Genomic DNA, 19,668 nt, shown 5'->3' on the forward strand with positions numbered 1-19,668 from the left:
AAGCTTTCAAATCATCTTGGCGAAAGCGTACAAATCAGCATTTTAACATCTACTGTACTCTTGTGTAATGGTATATATATACATTCGTATATTCAATATATATATATATATATATATATATATATATATTCAGTGTATTCTGCTTGGTTTGAGTTTGTTATTTGAAGTGTTTTTATTAAGTTGGTCATTTATTTATTTATTTATTTATTTAACTCGCTGACTAATGTTGGAAACGAAGTAAGTAGTTCGTGGAAATTAACCTGGAGTACCACCCAAATGCCATATGGTATTCATCAAAATACATGTGAAGCTCCAAAAAGGAGGGTTTCCCTCAGATATGGCAACCTTGACAGAAAGACACGCGATTTTACTGGATTTCCTGTTTCCGGAATTCCGCACGGACTGACTGGCTGTCGGCGAATGAAATAAACAAAGACTTCCAAATCAGTCTACAACACCTCCTATCCTCACCTGCAAACATGGACACTGGTGCGTATGTGTAAATATTGTCTCTCATTGACCGTTGGTGCGGGCTGAGGGCTCAGAGCTTCACAAATGTTGATGTGAATGCAGTAGCATTGTGTGGCTAACTAGCCAGAGCTGTTTACTACTAACGTTACAGCTGAAAGTGACTAAGCAAAGATGTGACTTTAAACTCTTGATGGCTTTTTCTCGAAATAAATCCCTGGAGTGACACTTTGTATGGGTTAAAATGAGTGCTTACGTGTAATTATTTGAAATGGAAAGGTTTGTAGAGTGAAAGATAAGCTAAACACCGGCAAACTCCAGAAACAATAAAGGGAGTCAAACTCCAAGTCAAGAGAGCTGGCTGTAAATCATTTCAGACAGAATCTGATACTGTCATTATGTCTAACCTCTTTTGTGTCCCATGGGGAAAAAGAAAGTCATATAGATCAACATTTCTTCTCACCATTCATGATTATGCAATTGATTCATTCATGAAACTATTCGTGATTGTTATGTGGCAGTGTCTCACTCTGTCACTGTCCCTGCCGGACTAAACGGTGAGCCCTTGTTTTGTGTTTGTGTCCTTGTTTGTTTCCCAGGCCTGAGTCTGGAGAAAGCATCAGCTTTTGTCAAGCGGTTCCGGTCGGAGCCTCGATATCTGCTTGCCCAGAACGTCTCGACTTGCATTGATCCTTTAGAGGTGTGTCTGCATCGGCAGACAGTCCAGGACACAGTACACATCTTCCAGCACAGCATTCCCACAGAGGGCAAACCTGTCACCAACCAGAAAAACTCAGGTACCAACACTAAAATAAAGATTTGTACATGAATTGTGCATCTTTGTTCAAAAAGATATAAGCGCACTTGAGAGGGAACTGGGAAGTGTCAGTCATTTCAAGTCTAGAAAAAGCTTCGTAGCCTATATCAAACTGGAAATAGTAACCGAAAACTTGTTTTTGCATGACACAAAGTTCAAAACTGCTGCTTAACGTTTTCTTAAGAATCACCAAAACAAAATTTCTTGGTGCAACACTTTTAAAATACACATGTACTAGATTTGGAATATGGAAGTAAACTATAGCTAGTTAAACTTTTATAGAAGTACATGGGAGTAATATTTGCATAGCAAATACAGTATTATGTATTGTTTTTGAAGTCCATTTTTGCATTTATGTGACTAACCAAAAGAAGAAGAAGAAAAATACAGTGATGAATTACAAAAGTCAGAAGAACAATGTCAAATTTACAGTCACTTCCTCAGCGGCTGCATAAAAAAACCCCATACAGCAGTGTAGACAACATTTTTGTCATTTAATACTGGGATAATTTAACACAGAGTATAGTGTTTTAAAAGTATTTTACATTTAAAAAAAACGTTCTATTCATGCTTACAAATGGTGATCAAAATTATGTTCAAATAGAAAACAGATATTTTAAAGAGTAACAATATTTAATAATAATACTGTTTTGATCATAAGCATAAGAGACCTGGTAAGCATAATGTTTCAAAAACATTGTATCAACCCCAAATATTTTAACCGATAGTGTATCTTTTTTATTAATATGAAAAAATTAAATACACACACACACACACATATATATATATTTACCTCACTGTCTATGCTTGTTTTTTTTCCCATCAGGGAGATGTTGGATCTTCTCATGCCTCAATGTCATGCGTCTTCCATTCATGAAGAAGTTTAACATTGAAGAATTTGAATTCAGTCAGTCTTATCTTTTTTTCTGGGATAAGGTAGGTCAGCGTTACCATTTCTTGTTTGCATCACAAAAACAATGTTTAATTTGAGAATTAACGACTTATTTGCACCAGGCTCTAAGGTTATAATTCTGCTGTGTGTTGTTTTTGCTGTGTATTGTGTTAATGGTAAAGGTTCAGTAAATCCTCTTTTTGTGTGAGATGTATTGTTTTCCCTGGATGTTTGTGGCCCACTGTGTCCCCTCTTTGCCCCGTCACCTTGATGGTACACATCCACTGATTGTGTGTATTTCTGTTTTTGTCTCAGGTGGAGAGGTGCTATTATTTTCTGCATGCCTGTGTGGAGACAGCCCAGCGGAAGGAGTCAGTAGATGGCAGATTGGTTCAGTTCCTGCTATCAAATCCTACCAATGATGGTGGACAGTGGGATATGCTGGTTAACCTTATTGGTCAGTTTAGCTCTGTTGCATTGATGCAACTGTTGCAACTAAACTTACATTTGTTCTGGGGAAGTAATTATTCTCAATTGATAAATGATCATTGATATCCATATCGTTCACTACAGTTCAGATATATAAATATTTATTGAAATTCTTGACTCTCAACGTGCATTTTAAACTCTTATGTGTTTTTCAGAAAAATACGGTGTTGTCCCTAAGAAGTGCTTCCCGGAGTCTCACAGCTCAGAGGCTTCACGTAGAATGAACGATATCCTCAATCACAAGGTTTGTTCGACGTTAAGCTCAACCCTTGAAAGTTACTCTCAGTCAGCAGTGCTGAATCCCCTCAAGCTTTCATGTTGACATTTACCGAATGAGGATTTAGTGGCTGTGTATAAGCTGGTGACTCCATCATAGAAGCACTCTTTGACTCGCCGGATGAGCAGAGGAGAATGTCCCTAAGGTCACTTCCCTTAGATAATTGAGGAAGATGGCAGTTTTGGCCAGTGTGACATTTAATAAAGAACTAAAACAAATGTAAAATAGTGTGCCAGAAAAGATGAATCAAAGGCAACTATTCTTATTTAAGTATTATTTATATACTATTGAAATTTGTAATAGTTTTTATGTTTATATTTTCAGTTTTCAAGTGTTCTATGCTTTTGTCCTTTAGTTTTTTTTAAAAGTATATTTCTGTTTAGCTTTATTTTAATTTTCAGTTTAAGTCATTTTAGTACTTAAACTTATTTTTAAGTTGAAGTATTTAAAAGGCAACAATTTTAATTAAAATTTAAGTTATTCCTCTAATATGTATATTTAATTAATTACCCAAAATTATTTTTAATAGTTTTAGTTAACAATGTTGAAGGCAACGCTTCCACTTGAAAAGTTTGAAAGGCTGAAAGCAGATCCAAACAACGATCCATGACTCAAAAAACGTATTATGATCCATAAATGAGTTTTGTGATCCGTTGTACCCCTAGAATGGTCTTATATAATTTAGCATGTTCTGTAGCATATATATTATCATATTTTTCTTTTGAATCGCTTTTATGATCACATTTGTTTGTCTGTTGCAGTTGAGAGAATATTGTCTACGGCTGAGGAACATGGTGGCCAGTGAAGCCACTAAAACTGAGCTGTCTGACACTATAGACACCATGATTGAAGAGGTAAGTTAAATTTCGGAGCCAACCCACCCTCTGTTTTATGACAATGCGATAGTTCATTTTAAAACAAAAATTCTGTCATTTTTTACTCACCCTCATGTTGTTCTAAACCTGTATCCTGTTTCATGCATGTGCACGTCATTAAAGAACCTGTCAACATACTGATTTAATTTAATAATAATTATTTTGTTCAACATAAAATCACATTTACATTTTGGGTGAAATATTTCTTGTATGCCTATTGATGGCGCTGTTTCACTGCTGATGAAACCACAACTTGAGGTTGCCAGACAATATTGCAAGGTTATTCTTCACAGGCTTGGCTGGCTGCAAACTCTTGCATATTTCACATAAACTGTGAAACTGTATGAGGACTGTCAAGTTTACTTTTTATAATTATGGGATTTGCAACTGTTTGTTCCTTATCAGCATTTGCCAGCTCTGAGAACGTCCCTGTCATATCAGTTCTCAGAAACATTAAAGCTTTTCTTAAACACTTTTCCAGAATCAACAAACAGACAGGCAGTATGATCACAGTTTCAAAATTTATGCTAACTTAAAGGTAAAGGTCTTTTTTTCAAAAACTAGCATATACCTGGGGTAATATTTTACATGAAATATATATAAAAAAAAGTGCAAAATGTAAAATAAATATAATATAAAACAGTATTATAAATTTCACTTTAAAAAAAGAGAGGAAAAAAAACTTTTCTTCTTCAAATACACATGCAATGAGGTCCAACAATCTGAAAGAAGTTTAAAGAATTTGAAATATTTAAGATTCTGCAATATTCCCAGGTAAGCGAATACATTTATAATGCTGCTAATATTGAACCAATAAATAGCCTATTAAATTCTGTATGTCAGACTGTAAGTGAAACATGGACATCAATAATTAATATCAATGAATGGTAACCTGAACAATAACGTTGTCAACCTTCTGTGACACAAAATGAGAACATACAAAGCCTGCCCTGGTTTTGTGAATACCTGCGGATGTGAATTCGGACGCATCTTTTATATGTTTGCATGCATTTTTGTGGGTGTGACTGTGAGTGAGGAAAGAGCGAGCTAGACAGAGAGAAAGAACAAGTGCCTGCAGGACATGATGACAGAATTTTCCACAAACATGATTGCTATCGCCCGGTGCCTGTCGTTGAGTGGCAAAGGCAATCTCAGTGGCATTATTACTATACCTCCACCATCTGTGAAGGGACGACGCACGTCTAAGTTAATATCTCTAAGCTCGTGCTCTGCGTTTCTTTCACAGGACAAACATATGCCCGAGTACGATCTGCTTCCCTGTAAATCTCCTCTCACCCGCTTGTGTGTTTTCCTGTATTTGATGGGATGTTTGTTTGTCCACCTGGTGTTGGTTTGTTGTTTCTGTAACACTTCACTGGCAGAGGAGTTGTTGGAAAGTTGTTTGTGTACTTAACAGGGACGTGGAGAGATGTTGCTTTTATCAAATAATATATAATAATATATTATGTATGTGTACATAAGTTAGATAATATATATGCAATTAAGATTGGATGCTAGTCCAGGATAGATGAAACGAGCATTACGCATGAAATCGGAGCGGTGGTCTTGCACATTAAATTTTTTGTATGAGAGTCATGGGTTCATAATCAACCTGTATCATGTTTCTTTTTCTTTTATCTGTCGTTCCATTCATAATCACGAATAGATCAAAGGTGTCCTTGTTTAACTGATGTGTTGGCAGTGCTGGACTGGACAGTGTCACTCTTTACTCCATCATGACTGTATCTGACAGATCTATGTGCAGCAGAACACATCTGAAAGTGGCTCAAACACACAATGCCTCCTTGATATGCGATCACTTCACACAGATGGAGACTCTTGAACTAGAGCCCATTTTAAAATATTTGTCCGATTGTCAGGTCTAATTTCAGTTTACCCAAGAAGCTTGGTGCAATCGGAGGTTTCCAGCGATTTTGATTTATATAGTATATATAAATACGCCAGTTCTTCTTCTTCAACTAAGTTGAAACCCAGGAGTGGTTTCTCAATTGACGTCTTACTCCTGGAATGGGACATTAATAGATAGACATGGGTCTTCATTTCCTAGCAGGTTGACTGTGAAAACTGCCCAGCCATTAAATGGGAGGTGTCCGTTTACAGTATTCAGATCAACTTCACATCTCACCTCAACACTTGGCAGGTGTTTTTCTTTCAATGCACGGTCCACCATACTAACTTGCCCACCTGTGTCGAAGAGTGTCCTCATTATCAAGTTGCATTGCGTCAGTTGCTCAGTGCCTTGTTGCCGATCAATTTGATTTTTGCGGTTTTTGGTCTTACAGGGATCCAGAATGCGTTCTCCTTGACTCCTGTTCCTCACCTTTAGTATCTTCTGTCTTTTGTCTCTGATGGGTGTGTTTTGGTCATAGCACTTCTCCCTCCCTAGGCCTGGCCTTTTTGTCCACCAGACCTTCTTGCAGTTTTCACATCTCCGTCTGTTTCATCGCTAACTTGGGCACTACTGGTCATGGATGGTTTTGTTCTGGTTGGTGGGCATAGTCGGCGCAGCCTCTCATCTTGTCACTTTCATAACGTCGTCAGTTACATCACTATCTTTACACCGGTGACTTAGGTCCTGGTAATCCATGAGTAAGAACACATCCTGCACAGTAGCTGCACTGTACTTCCTGTCTGAATCAGCTTGTTTTGCCTCAAAGAGTATTTTCTTGTTGCAACCCCATGACTTTGTATAGGAATTGCTGAGGGGTTTTATGTTCACTCTGTTGGTGCACGTCAGTTCTTGGAACAGTTCTGTGCTATTTCGGTCCCCCAAGTGTTATTGTAAGAACCCTTTTAGCTCAGCTACAGTCATCTCTTCTTTGTTTATTAGCATACATTGTTGTACATGACGTCTGTTGAGTGATACCTTATCTGACCTTCATGTATCTTAAACTCACTGGACTGTATATATGGAAAACCCTCCCATAGGGAACGTGAAATCACTGGACTGTATATATGGAAAGCCCTCCCATAGGGAACGCAAAATCATGAGCTACACGTTTAGGCTGCTCAGTCTGGTTCACGTGTGCTGTAGTGCTGTCCCCCTGTGCTACAGTGTAAGTCAAGCTAGCCAAGTTCATGTTCTTGGTAGATGTCATGTACTGGTGGATTGGTCTGGAAATTTCTTCATATTCTTGAAGCATTTTATGTTTGTGTTTGTTCCAGGTATGGCCCCCTTAACACCCCTTGAGTCAAGTGCAACATGTGTTAGTTTCAGATTGGTGTTGTCAGTGGTGGGTGGATGTAACGCATGTGCAAGATGAGTGTTTGTATCAACATCAGATGTAGTAGTGCAAATTTGTTTTGGTGATTTTACAGTCTATTGCAATGACAACTGTTAACTGGTACCTTGGTCCTCATTCTCAAGCAAGGATTTACTTGACTTGAAGGCATTGTTGTACTCGAAACAACCCTGTGTCCTCCAGGTCCAGCTCAGATGAGTCTTTAACTTGTACCTTGCAATGTGGAATAGTTCATCAACAGGTAGTCTGATCGGTCTTTTCTGATGTCCCACACCAAGCGTTTCCTCGTACGATCTGCCATGCCGTTGCTCTCCGTCATCCTTCCCGAAACTGCCTTAATCTCAGGATGAAGACAGCCGTATGTTCAACCCTCTGTATGTGTTTTTGACTCTCAATGACACAGCAACTGCTGGCCTCTAGCCCCTGTGGCATCTTGTCCCACGGTCCTGGAATCTTTACATCTTCCTAGTATCATATGGAGTAGCTCCCGGACGAGCCCCCAAGAATCTGTTGCAGGCCCTGGTTCAGGAGACGTAAAGTGAGGAGAATGGGAGAGTCGTGTCTCTTCTTTCACAGCTTCTCTCCAGATATGAGGAATCATGCGCAGTTCGCTGTTCTGTTTGTGACTCCCTGGAATGAGGCCTTTTTTCTTTTTGTCCATATAATTCAAAAGACATTTGTTAATTTGCAACACTGCATAAAGGAAATAAAGCAATACAATCAGTAAATAACAATACTGAGGAAAACATACAATTGGAATCATAATTTGTGTGTATCACAATTGGGTTGTGTAAACATTAAATTTTCTGTCAGATTTTGGCTATGATTGAGGAATGCGCAGTTTTGTTATTTTGGGCGTTAAGCTCTGGTTTATTACTGTGATGCATAATTCTCTGCAAAGACATGCTGAAATTCCTTTGAGGAGTTTGTTTGTAAGAGCCAAATGTTTCATGTTTACAGGAAAAGTTCAAGTAAATCAATCAAATGTATATGTCAGTTTTTCACAGTCATGCTCTGAATGATATTTTGGCTTGCATTGCGTCGTATCTGCCAGGTGACAAAAGCAGAAAGGCACGTTTTTGACACACTATTCCTCGTTGAACTCCATACTGTTTACTTCCTTGCAAAGCTGTGTTTGTGGAGCAGATGCAAACAACACATGACTGGATCAGCGCTGTGGTCTCCGTATCAGAGTCTGGCAGCTGTATAAAAGAACAATGTATTTTTGATAAAGAGCTGGTAGCAGATACACTTACTTTCACACAGGCCACTGGAATCGTGCCGTGTTGTTTTCATACGTCCAGCAATTTGCATGGCTGATTGCTTGCACATTGATTGCTTTGGTGTGAGACAGCCAGCCTTTCCTTTCCTTGTCAACAAACACCTGGATGCCATAATCATACCTGGAGCGCCTCGTGCCCACATGAGTGCATGTTTTTAAGTCAGGAGCAGGTGCTTGTGATCCCAGATAAGCCAATATCTCAACCCACTAGACTGAGAGGTGACGTGTGTGGCATTGGAAGAGTCTGACCGTGGGTGACCTGAACCTTCCTCACGCCAGTCCCACTCTCCACTCCATAAACTTTTTTTTGTTTTGTTGGTTCTACTTTTTTTTGTTCTATTTATTTATTTAATTTAATTTGTTGTTTTCTTTTAGTTTGTGTTGTTTATTGTCTGTATTGTTTTTTTAAATGTAGTATTTCATTATTTCTATTTAGTTCTGTGGGGTCATTCATTTTATTTGACTTTAAGTTAGTTTATTTTGTCTATTTTGTAATTTAAACAAAATTGCAAAATTTGTTGAGGGGGGATGGGGGGAATAATGTTTTCCGATTTATATATTACAGATGCCTTTGCCAGTCTGCTTATATAGTAGGTTTTCATGCACCTTCTTTCAGATCAAGTGCCTATTGCTTAATCCATACACACAAATACACATTTGATTTCAGATAATAATTCAAACATTGCATCCATAAATGCTTTTAGTTACTCTGACTCACAGATCCTTATTATCCCAAGAACAGCCAGATGATAATAGATTTAGTGCTTTTGGTTGAGAAATGTTTTTTTTTTTTTCCTTAAGAAAAAGCTCTACATTTTGCTGTGTCGGGCTCATCTTCCTGGCTTGTAAGCCAGATGCTCTTCCCTGGTTGTGCCTCTCGGCTCTTCCTGCTGCCCTGTGGCCACCCATCCTCAGACAGGTGTTTCAATATTGACTCGCTGGTTCTGTATTGACGTCAGTGAGCCTCAGCCATTGTTTTGTACAAGCGGCACTTTTCAACAGGCAAAAAAATAATAAAATACAGGCGCCCGTGTTGTTTGGACGGTCCTGCATGTTTATGTAACCTGCCAAGGAGGAGAGAGAGGATGTGCGAGCGTGCGATGCAGAGGCTTTTTGTGCGGTTGTTGCATCTGGGTCCAACGTCGGGTCAACAGGGAGGAAAGAGGGCCGGGCGCCGCCGGTATTTACTCTCCCTCTTGGAAGACTGGATAGAGAAAACAAACTAATGCTAAATGGTTTTCTTTCCAGGATAGGGCTGCAATAGGGTGAGAGAGAACAGAGAAGATTGGTTAGAGTTGAGAACCTTTTTTTTAAGAGCATCTAAAGATTACAGTATATTGACATCTTTGGTTTATTCAACCTTGTGTTCATCTAAAGCCTTCTGTGGAAGCCAAATGGTATTTTGAGGATTATTTATACTGTCAAAATCCCAATAGGACAAAAAAAGCACCACTAAAAGTTGTCATTTTTATCATATTTGATTTTTCTTTTAAGTTTTAGGATTTTTTTTCTTTTTATTTAGTTACATTTTATTTACTACAGTTAATTAAGAAAAATGACAAAGATGTAAAAAGCCATGGCTCTGGCCCTTTGGAATAAATTATAGTTTTCCTAGAATTTCTAAAAAAAAAAATGTAAGCTATTAATCTCTCAATTTTCCCTTTAAAATCTCATACAAGCCGACATGGCGTTGAACAAACATCTCATGACTGAACGTCTTATGCGTCTTATGATTTGCTTTTATTGTACTTCTACGGTGGAGTTTTCTGAGTTTGACTTTAAAACACTATACATTCTGCAAAATATCATCTTTTGTGGAACGTAGAAGTAAGAGTAAAGTCCAGACAAATGAAATCTCACGTTTGTGTGTCGATAATGCCGACCAGAAGCAGGCGCATGTTTTTCCTCAATCCACCTACTTGTGTATGCCCAAAAGAAAAAAGACAGGCGCATCTTATCTGTCCAATTTTTTTACCTTCTTTGCCTGCACATTTGTGATTGACCAAGAAGTGCGTATTATCAAGGTCAAGTTAATCTTGGCTAAGAGAAATCCGCGTTCCCAATATGTAAAGCCGAGGTCGCGGTCAGGAGAGGCCAGGAAATGCCTGGGATTGGAGTATCAAAGGCTAAGTTCTGAGAACTAAATAAACAGTTTGAGTTCAGAATAAAGAGTACCGTAATCAAACATTAGACGCCTCACACACAGTGTTTGTGTTTTTAGTGCTCATCTCAGCAACATCCAGTCAAAGCCAGAGTTTTCTCTATAATGTGGTTTGTTTTGCCAGGTCGTATTTAAGATATCACATCCATATGTCATCTGTCTTTAGATTTCAAACTTAATGTGCACTTTCAATCAACCATTTTTGAATTTTGGATGCTTGTTAGATGCCGTAAAGCTTGAGAGCTTCTAAAATGTACACTAAATTTCAAGTTTGGGATCAGTATGTTTTTTATTTATTTATTTGAAAGTTAATTGTAGTTTTATTCTGCAAGAATGCATTACATTGATCAAAAGTGTTGGTAAAGACATTTATAATATTACATAAAATTTCTTTCTAAAACAATCCTGTTTTAAATTGTTACAATATTTCACAATATTACTGTTTTTAGCATTGGGGAATAAATCAGAATTATTTTTATCCATGGATGACATCCATTGATCAGCGACTATTTTTGATTTCATGTCTTTTTTTCTCTTTCATTTAATGTGTTCAGGTGTTTCGAGTGGCCAGTGTATGTCTGGGCAGTCCTCCAGACACCATCTGTTGGGAATACCGGGACAAGGACAAGAACTTTCACCGCATGGGCCCTTTAACTCCTCTGGAGTTCTACACACAGCACGTCAAACCACTCTATAATCTCCAGGACAAGGTACAAGCAGCACAGACTACCTCAGATACAGGCTTTAGTGTGTTGTAGTCCTCACTCACAGGTTGTGTAATTTCTATGCAGATCTGCCTCGTTAATGACCCTCGGCCCCAAAACCCCTATGGGAAGCTGTACAGTGTGGAGTTTCTGGGCAACATGGTGGGCGGCCGCAGAACACTTTACAACAACCAGCCCATCGAGCTGCTCAAGAAAGCTGCTGCTAATTCCATCAAGAATGGAGAGGTATAATCAACTATTCGATAGGTTGTTTGAACAACTAGGCCATCCTTGCAAAAATGTGTGGACTTGTTTTAATTAAAAGTGACAGTAAAGACATGCATACTATAACAGAAGGTTTCAGTTTCCTTTCCACAAAAATGTTATCTAGCACAACTGTTTTCAACATTGGTAGTAATGAGAAATCAGTATATTAACATTTCTAAAGGATCATGTGACATTGAAGACTGGAGTAAATGACATTTTAAAATATATTAAAATAGGAGCTATTCTTTTAAATATATTTCACAATTTTACTGTTTTTACTATATTTTGAATCAAATAAATGTAGCCTTGGGGAGGAAAAGAGACTAAATTATATTCTTGAATCTGTTACAAAAGAAATGTTTTGATGGTTGTAGTACAGCACCAAAAAATCACCATCTTTAAAGCACTACTATTGAAAAAAATATGGGAAAAGAACTCACTAACCAAATAGTCTATTGCTGGACAACTTGATCATTGTCCCATCCCTATTTCCTATCGGATATTTCCATCTACATGAGACATAATGAGTCTGTTTACACCAAGTTTGATCCCACTAAATGAAAAAGGTATAAATTATTCACAGTATTTCCATAGTAATGTGCTGAGGTTTGCATGCCTAAGTGTTTTTTTTGTTTGTTTGTTTTTTTTTGTGCCATTTAAACAATTTAGAAATCCCATTTTTTTGCTGTTGCAATATCTTGCTGCCTGTCTGGAGTTTTGTTTGAAAGTCTTTTTGTACATGTTTGTCTTGACAAGGTTACTGTTTGGATTTAGGAGAGTGATGCTGTTGTTTAGCTAGGGCTTTAGGATGGTGATTTTAATAACTGAGCAGCTGAAAGTGGATTTTTGTATGTCTGTATTAATTAATGTCTTTCTGGCATCAGGCGGTGTGGTTTGGCTGTGATGTAGGCAAACATTTCCATAGCAAACTGGGCATCAATGACATGAATGTGTGAGTATTGCCTCTTCCTTCAGTTAAATAGTAAGACTTATTTCTCAATGTGTTTGTGATTAAGGATTCTCTGGATATTTCTGTAGGTTTAACCATGACCTGGTGTTTGGCATCTCAGTGAAAAATCTGTCTAAGGCAGAAAGGTTGATCTATGGAGACTCCATGATGACCCATGCCATGATCCTTACTGCAGTAACTGACAAGGTACTGAGAGAACAGCATGCTCAAAAACCCAACATACACCGGGATTGGATAGTACAGAAATTTGAGCAAGTTATTTAACGAATAGTATATCGCATGGGTTATTACCCTGCCTGCTCATTAACAGTTCTGACAGTCAGTGACCTGAAGATTTTTTGTCTCCCTTTTCAAATAAATGCTGTTATTTAACTTTATATTTATCATCCTGAAAAAAAATAATCATGGTTTTTAACCATTTTCAACATTGATGATGATAAATTGTTACTTAAATCGGCCCCTTTAGTATGTGGCATCCCTCAGGGGTCGATTTTGGGACCACTTTTATTGTCCATATATATTTTTAGATGCTTTGAGTTCTATTTTTCAGTTTTATTCTCCAGTGGGTTTAGCAAAGAAATCTTCTTTAGACCATGCTGGTGAATGCTATAATGAAAATAGCTTTGGCTGACTAATAATTTCCTTCAAGTAAATGAGAGTAAAACAGAGGATCTGATTGTGGCCCTTCCACATCATCTCTATCCATTATTCTCAACCAACCAATAAGACTCTAGTGTGTATGGGGATGGTCTTTTACACTCTGTTTCTTCACCTTTGTCTCTGTCCTCAGAATGGGAAGGAGGAATGCTATGAGAAGTGGCGCGTAGAGAACTCGTGGGGAGACGACCGTGGGAATAAAGGTGAGGGGGTCGCCATCTGTCTGACGATTACACATGCTTCCTAATTTACAGATATTTGGCTTTTGACATTGAATAATTCAATTTGCAGCAGGATTATCTCTTCACTCTTCGATGACTTAATTTAACTCTTGTCTGAGAACGCTAGGAGTCGGATATTAGATTTAGAATGGGGTCTGTGCTGGGCCTTTCTGATTTCAGATGTTTATAGCACGCTGTGTGCGCTAGTCTTGTCGGGCACATCTGTAGACCCGCTCACAGCTGGACCCAATGTCCATACCTACTTTCTTATTTAAAACAGACGCTACATCGAGGGTCTGTTTAATTAGCTCTGGCGGCCTGGAGAGAAAAAGAGTGTGTGCACACGCACACATGGCCATTTTCTTTCTGCTTTCTTAGACCTGCATTCCTCAGAAGATTATAAAACATTTTTTGGCCTGCTCGTTTATTTTAAGAAATGATTCCTTGCAGATTGCTTCATCTCTGCATTTAAAAAGTTAAAATGTTGCCTTAAAGATGAAACATGTCCTTTTTTTCCATGTTAAAGGGGTCATTTAATGATAAATGCACTTTTACAGGTACACAACCATCATATAATGATACAAATTCATCCTATGTTTTTGTTTTAATCTCCTTATGTTTTCCACTGTCTCAAATCGAGCCGTTCGTTTTTGTGTTAGAGGCAATCCGGTTGGTACCGAACTTGGTACCCGCCTTAGTTGTATCAAAAGGCCCGCAGAACAAAGGGGCAGAGTGAGCGAAGGGGCGGAGTAAGCGAAGCTCATTATCATTTAAAGGCATATGCTCTGAAACGGAGTGCTTAAAACAGAGCTGTTTTTGACCAGGTAAAATTAGTGTTTTCTTAAAATACTAATGAGAATTTTTAATAAAAGTATATTATAAATTTTTCATTTAGACCCTAAACATTCATATTAACAAAAACTTTAAAATATTTTTTCCTATGGTGGGTTAATGTGAAAAGTCAAAAGTTTGTGGTCAATGAGAATTACTCAATAATTAATTAATACTATAATACTATAATAAATACCTAAAATTCCGGTGTGTCATGACGGGAATAAAATTTTAATAATATTTCACAATATTACTGTATTTGTGATCAAGTAAATGCATCCTTGACTTCTTTCAAAAACATAAACATTTTACTGACCCCAAACTTTTGAAGGATGATATTGAGGAAAGGGTTTGGGGATGTGCAATATTTTGGCCGATACATGCCCAATGTTTTTAGCATTTAAATTACCTAATGCTAGCTTGGTTAATCTTAAAATAAGAATAAATTAACTGTTGAATTCTTTAGCAAATATCAAAATGAATATTCAGTTTTCATGCTAAATTATGTTGTGATGTTGAAACTCACTTGTAGCATTTGAAACCTCTGATTTTACTTTATTATTTTTAATTTAGACAATGTTATCAAATTTTATTCTTCACAATAAGCAACTACCTAAACAACCACCTAGCAACACCCTAACAACCATTACAACTCTCCAACATCCCAGTAGTAGTGCAGAATTGACAAGCTTCTCCTTTGACCCGCTGACTTTCATAGAAACACCTGCTAATGTCTTATAAAACAGCAGTCGCACAGCACACTGCGTATTAATAATACATGACAAATAGAACCTAATCACAGCTGTTTATGAACTCAAAAATCACAGCTGCACATAAATCAGGACTTTGTGGTTTTCAAGCAATATTGTTTGACAGTTAGACGAGAAGGGGAATTTAAAAAATGTGTTGTTGAGGTTGAAGGGGTTAAGGGCTCTCAAATTGGTCATAACAGTTGTTTCCCCTGAAGATTAAACAATAACATGATATACTCAGGGGGGCTGGGTTGGCATTTCTGGGGGCATACAGGGCAGGCTTTGGGCTGCCTCATTCCTACCTTTTTTTTGGCTGTTTACATACTGTGGCACGAACGAGAGTTTGAAAAGGGGTGTTTGTGTAACTGATTTTGACCGAATGTTCAGTGGCTCACTGGGGGCCCTGAAGCTTGTAGATTTTATGGGTGTAAAAGTGAAGTGATGGATAGAGATAAATATTCTTTCAGATGCTTTATGTCCCCCAGGAATGTATGATTTCTATTGCAAATACAAAGACTGCTTGCTTCATAAATAAATGTGATGTTTTGCAGCAAAAATCAGTTTGTTCTTCAGATTTAGAACAATTTGCCACTGCGGCTTGGCACAGGCTCATTAAAAGTTGAAAAATGAAGCTCCATTCACAAGTATTTTGGAGGGGAAAAAATCACACTTTAATTACCAAAGCATTGAGCTGAGGTACCGATGCACATAGAAATTCAAACTGTACTGCTCTATTTGTTCTAGTACTTGTTCTGCTCTCTTTCACTAGGTGTTTTTCTTCTGTTTTATTGCGTCTTAGTCATCCGGACATGGCTGTGTAAAATAATCCTTATCGACATTTACTTCCTGCTTTTAGCGGGGGAAAACTTTCCTTATGTCAAGAATGGTTGCTTTCTTTAAGCAATTAAGAAAGGAACTGGCTTTATTGGGAACCTCTGTCAGACACATTCTGAATTTAAAAAAATGTTCAAATGTGTGTGTTTGCTTGTTTTAAAATCAAATCTTGTCAGTTTGGAGAGGTGATAACAGACGGGCGATTAAGACAGGGTGTGGCTCTTTCCCTCCGTGAGGAACAATGAAGAACATGCCGCGCTAATGGGATCAGGATTTCATTTGAGATTTGGTTAAACACTGTTTGCTGTTTAAGTTTTACTCACAAGCCTAATCGGCTTTCAGAGTGTGACGAAAAATCCCATCTCACGAGGCGGGCACTTAATCGGACATCTCTCAGGCCGGGACTTTATAGTGTCATATATTTCTTAATTACAAGTTTAATTAGCTGAGCATGAGTTCTGTCCAAACCTAGTGTGCTGGGCAATCTGAAGTTTCTGAAAAGAGCTTTTGCTGCTCCAAATTAAATATATTTTTCCTTCTTTTCCTCATTTTACCCGTTTATCTCTGACTAGCCGTGCCTCATCTCTGCCTCTTCCTGCAGGATATCTGATCATGACAGACGAGTGGTTCACCGAGTATGTATATGAGGTGGTGGTGGATAAGAGTTTCATCCCACCTGAAGTGCTGGACGTCATGCAGCAAGACCCCGTCGTCCTCCCGGCCTGGGACCCCATGGGAGCCCTGGCTTAACCACTGGAGTCAAAGGCTTCACTACGCCTCCAGCTGGTTTTTAACCCTCCCATCATCTCTCACAAAAAGCCTGATCTAGATAAAAAAAAAAATAAAGTTTTTTTGTCTCTTTTTTATTATCAGTGGAGTCTGAGTGACGAGTCATTTCAATGCGCCGGTCACCTTCTAGCATTCCTCTATTTTATTCCGGAATCTTTCAGATATATTACACTACTGTTCAAAGGATTGAGGTCAGTAGGTTTTCTTTTTTATGGTTAATTTCAGCATTGATAATAAGAAATATTTTATATTAGAATGGATTCTTTCTGAAAGAGTTGTGGCACTGAAGACTGAAGTAATGATGATCACAGGAATCAATTACACTGATTTTAAAATATATTTAAATAGAAAGAAAAAAAATTGCAATAGTATTTCACAATGTTACTGTTTTTACTGTATTTTTGATCTAATGTATGCAGCTTAGGTAAGCATAAGACGCGTTCAAAAACATTTTTTTTTTATATCTTACCAAACCCAAACAGTAGTGTATATGTTTTTGAATGGACATCAATAGAGAAATGCTATGAATAATTGTAATGTATTAGCCTTGACTTACAATTTCCCTACAACAACATCCTAAGTGCAAAGGGTACCGCCAGCAGACAGGATGTCAGACATGGCTGATTTATCTTTGATATTATATGCTGGAGTTTATATATGCTGGAGTTCACATTAGAATGTGGGTTACATATGAAGGAAATGTTACATATGAAATCCTTATGTTCTTCATTTAAAGCCATATAATACAGTAGTCAACAAATGAAGTGGATTAAAAAAGTGCAACGAAGTTGTCCTAGACAAGAATGGGTATTGTTCAAAATTCATGTATAACTTTGATGAAAGGTTTTGAACCACTTCAAATGTTGACTGTAGATCAATTTGTTATTAACTTGAACAAATTGAGTTGATTCAGCATCTCTGTGTTTAATCTAATTAAGAGGAGTTAATGGCTCTTAATTACACCCACATAGAAAGAAGGAAATAAACATGAGGATATAATAAACAATCTTTTTTAATCATGCACTCAATATAAACTGTTTCATAGTTGAGTTGAGCATGCTAAATAAATTGATTTAATATTTTATAATTTTTTTTTTTTTACAATTTTATTAAAATATATAATACCTATATAATATATAATTTAAATATATAAAATACATTTGGCTAAGTTAATACATTAGTCTAAGTTTTCAGGGCGGTCCACGGTGTCTTCACTAAAGTAGAAATGTTATGTATGATGCAGGCAGGTTGTAAAGTTTTAAAATGTACTGAGTATCAAAAACTAAAATTAATTCATGGTCATATCTCTAATATTTTTGTTTATTTTTGAGTCTTTATTCGATATTTTTAGCATTTATTTTGATCTAAACAAGAACACATGTGTTTTAATTTACTTTCTTTTTCATTAGCAATAACAACAAATTTTATCTTAGAAGACCATTAATATAGGCATTTCCGATATTAAAATGTATTTTTAAAAAGTCACAAACCATGGTCTGTTGAGAATCAGGCTAATGTCCTAATTACAGACCTGCACATTTTGGTACAAATTTCTTAATAATTGTATTTAATTAAATGTATTGTTTTTATTTTGCCAAACCAATTTGTCCTCCGTGTGACTTAGATTTTTCCATTTTTAAATGCCTCAAAACGGCAAAGTGTCTCTTTAAGACTCTTAAACTGAATGCCTTCCAACAACATAAAATGATATTATCAGACTATTTTGCATGGATTTAATACAATTTTTCCACTACCGTGGAGAGACGGTATCTTTTTGAACTTTGCGAAGACTGTGGAAATACCAGGGCCTCACAAAAGATTAAAAACTGTCGAAGGGGTTTAAAAGACCTCTGAGGAACGGTACCTTTTTGTTGGCTGTTCCATTGAACAATTATGCCTCTGAGTCCTCATCCCAACAAAGAGTAATTCCAAGAACTCTCTTGGTGTTGAAATGGGAAGATACTCTTGACTGGATGATTGTGCCCTTAATTCTTTCACATCCCAATCTGCCACTGTTAGAGGGAAAGTTAAAGGGGAGTGCATGGGTCACAGACACAACCTAAGCTTCTTATTTCTCTCCTTAAAAATCTGTTTCACCTAGTTTAGATACCTCCACCCCACCCCTGTGTTTCCCTGCTGCTTTTCAGTTCATTGGACTTGTTGCGGATTATCCTACTAGCTCAGACAGATTGGAAAGACTCTGTGTTCTCAAACACAATGTCAGAGAAGTTTGGTTCTTCAAGAAGAGCTGTCTGTGTGCCGCGTAGGCTATGTATGTGTTTGTCTTTGGAGATTTAAAACAGGTTTGTAGCATCTATTACATCTAGCTATAAGACCAAGACAGATTATTGGGAACGATTGAGACACGATATGATCAGAATCTTTCGATGGGCAAGAAAAACTGGATGAAATAATGGACCCTCAGCAAATATTCTTGGTGCTTTACATTATTATTGAGTTTAACAGCGTGTGCGTGCTTAAAAGTGAGAAAATAGTTTGTATTGTCCCCTCCCACCGTGGACCCTGAGAGATGCTGCAAAAACATCAAATTACCATGAGCTGTAGAACTCAACTTGACATCTGTAAGGTAGGTCACCGTTTTTGTATTTTGATGAATTATTGACTAGTAATAGCCTATATTGCGTCTATGATCTACCTTTCATTTGTGAAGATATTTTTTTGTACCTGTAAAATAGTCCAGCAGCGTCTTGCAATTCTACAAACCACGCCCACAGTAATTAACACCATAATAATAATCATAATATCCTATTCTTCTTCTACTTCAGTTGTTCTTGGTTTTTAAGATTCACTATCGCCACCTAGTAATAAACCATTCAGATTAACCATAGCTAGATTACCAGACGCCTTAGTTGTCCTGTTTGTTTTCATCAGTTTTTAAAGTAGGCTATTTTAATAATGAAACTCAACAGTAAATTTTATTTTTATAGAAGGGGTAGGTTTTTAGCTATAATTACCATGTATTAATTCGATTGTATATTTTATTTAATGTTTTACAACTAGCTGTTATTTCACACTTAATTTACTTTATTTCGCAATTCTAAAGCAATATACGCTTGTCTTAAAAAAAACATTTTATACATTTAAATAAAGAAAAAAAT

The 19,668-nt window shown here is 37.2% G+C and overlaps 1 protein-coding gene across 1 annotated transcript; it reads left to right on the forward strand.

Annotated features, from left to right (window-relative positions):
* The first annotated feature begins 331 nt into the window (after positions 1 to 331).
* On the forward strand, positions 332 to 16,632 carry blmh (bleomycin hydrolase). The gene is made up of 12 exons (XM_039662565.2): positions 332 to 489; positions 1,068 to 1,265; positions 2,112 to 2,221; positions 2,493 to 2,634; positions 2,822 to 2,910; positions 3,705 to 3,797; positions 11,079 to 11,234; positions 11,316 to 11,474; positions 12,380 to 12,447; positions 12,534 to 12,651; positions 13,256 to 13,325; positions 16,362 to 16,632. The coding sequence occupies exons 1-12, from the start codon at positions 480 to 482 to the stop codon at positions 16,508 to 16,510; spliced, it is 1,362 nt and encodes a 453-aa protein (XP_039518499.1). The 5' UTR covers positions 332 to 479; the 3' UTR covers positions 16,511 to 16,632.
* The last annotated feature ends 3,036 nt before the right edge of the window (positions 16,633 to 19,668 follow it).

This window comes from Pimephales promelas, chromosome 16, assembly GCF_988280905.1.
Source record: "Pimephales promelas chromosome 16, fPimPro1.hap1.1, whole genome shotgun sequence".
Taxonomy (NCBI): domain Eukaryota; kingdom Metazoa; phylum Chordata; class Actinopteri; order Cypriniformes; family Leuciscidae; genus Pimephales; species Pimephales promelas.

Coding starts and splice junctions, on each gene's coding strand:
- blmh (XM_039662565.2), top strand. Junction 2,635..2,821: donor TATGCTGGTTAACCTTATTG/GTCAGTTTAGCT, acceptor TGTGTTTTTCAG/AAAAATACGGTGTTGTCCCT. Junction 11,235..11,315: donor TCTATAATCTCCAGGACAAG/GTACAAGCAGCA, acceptor ATTTCTATGCAG/ATCTGCCTCGTTAATGACCC.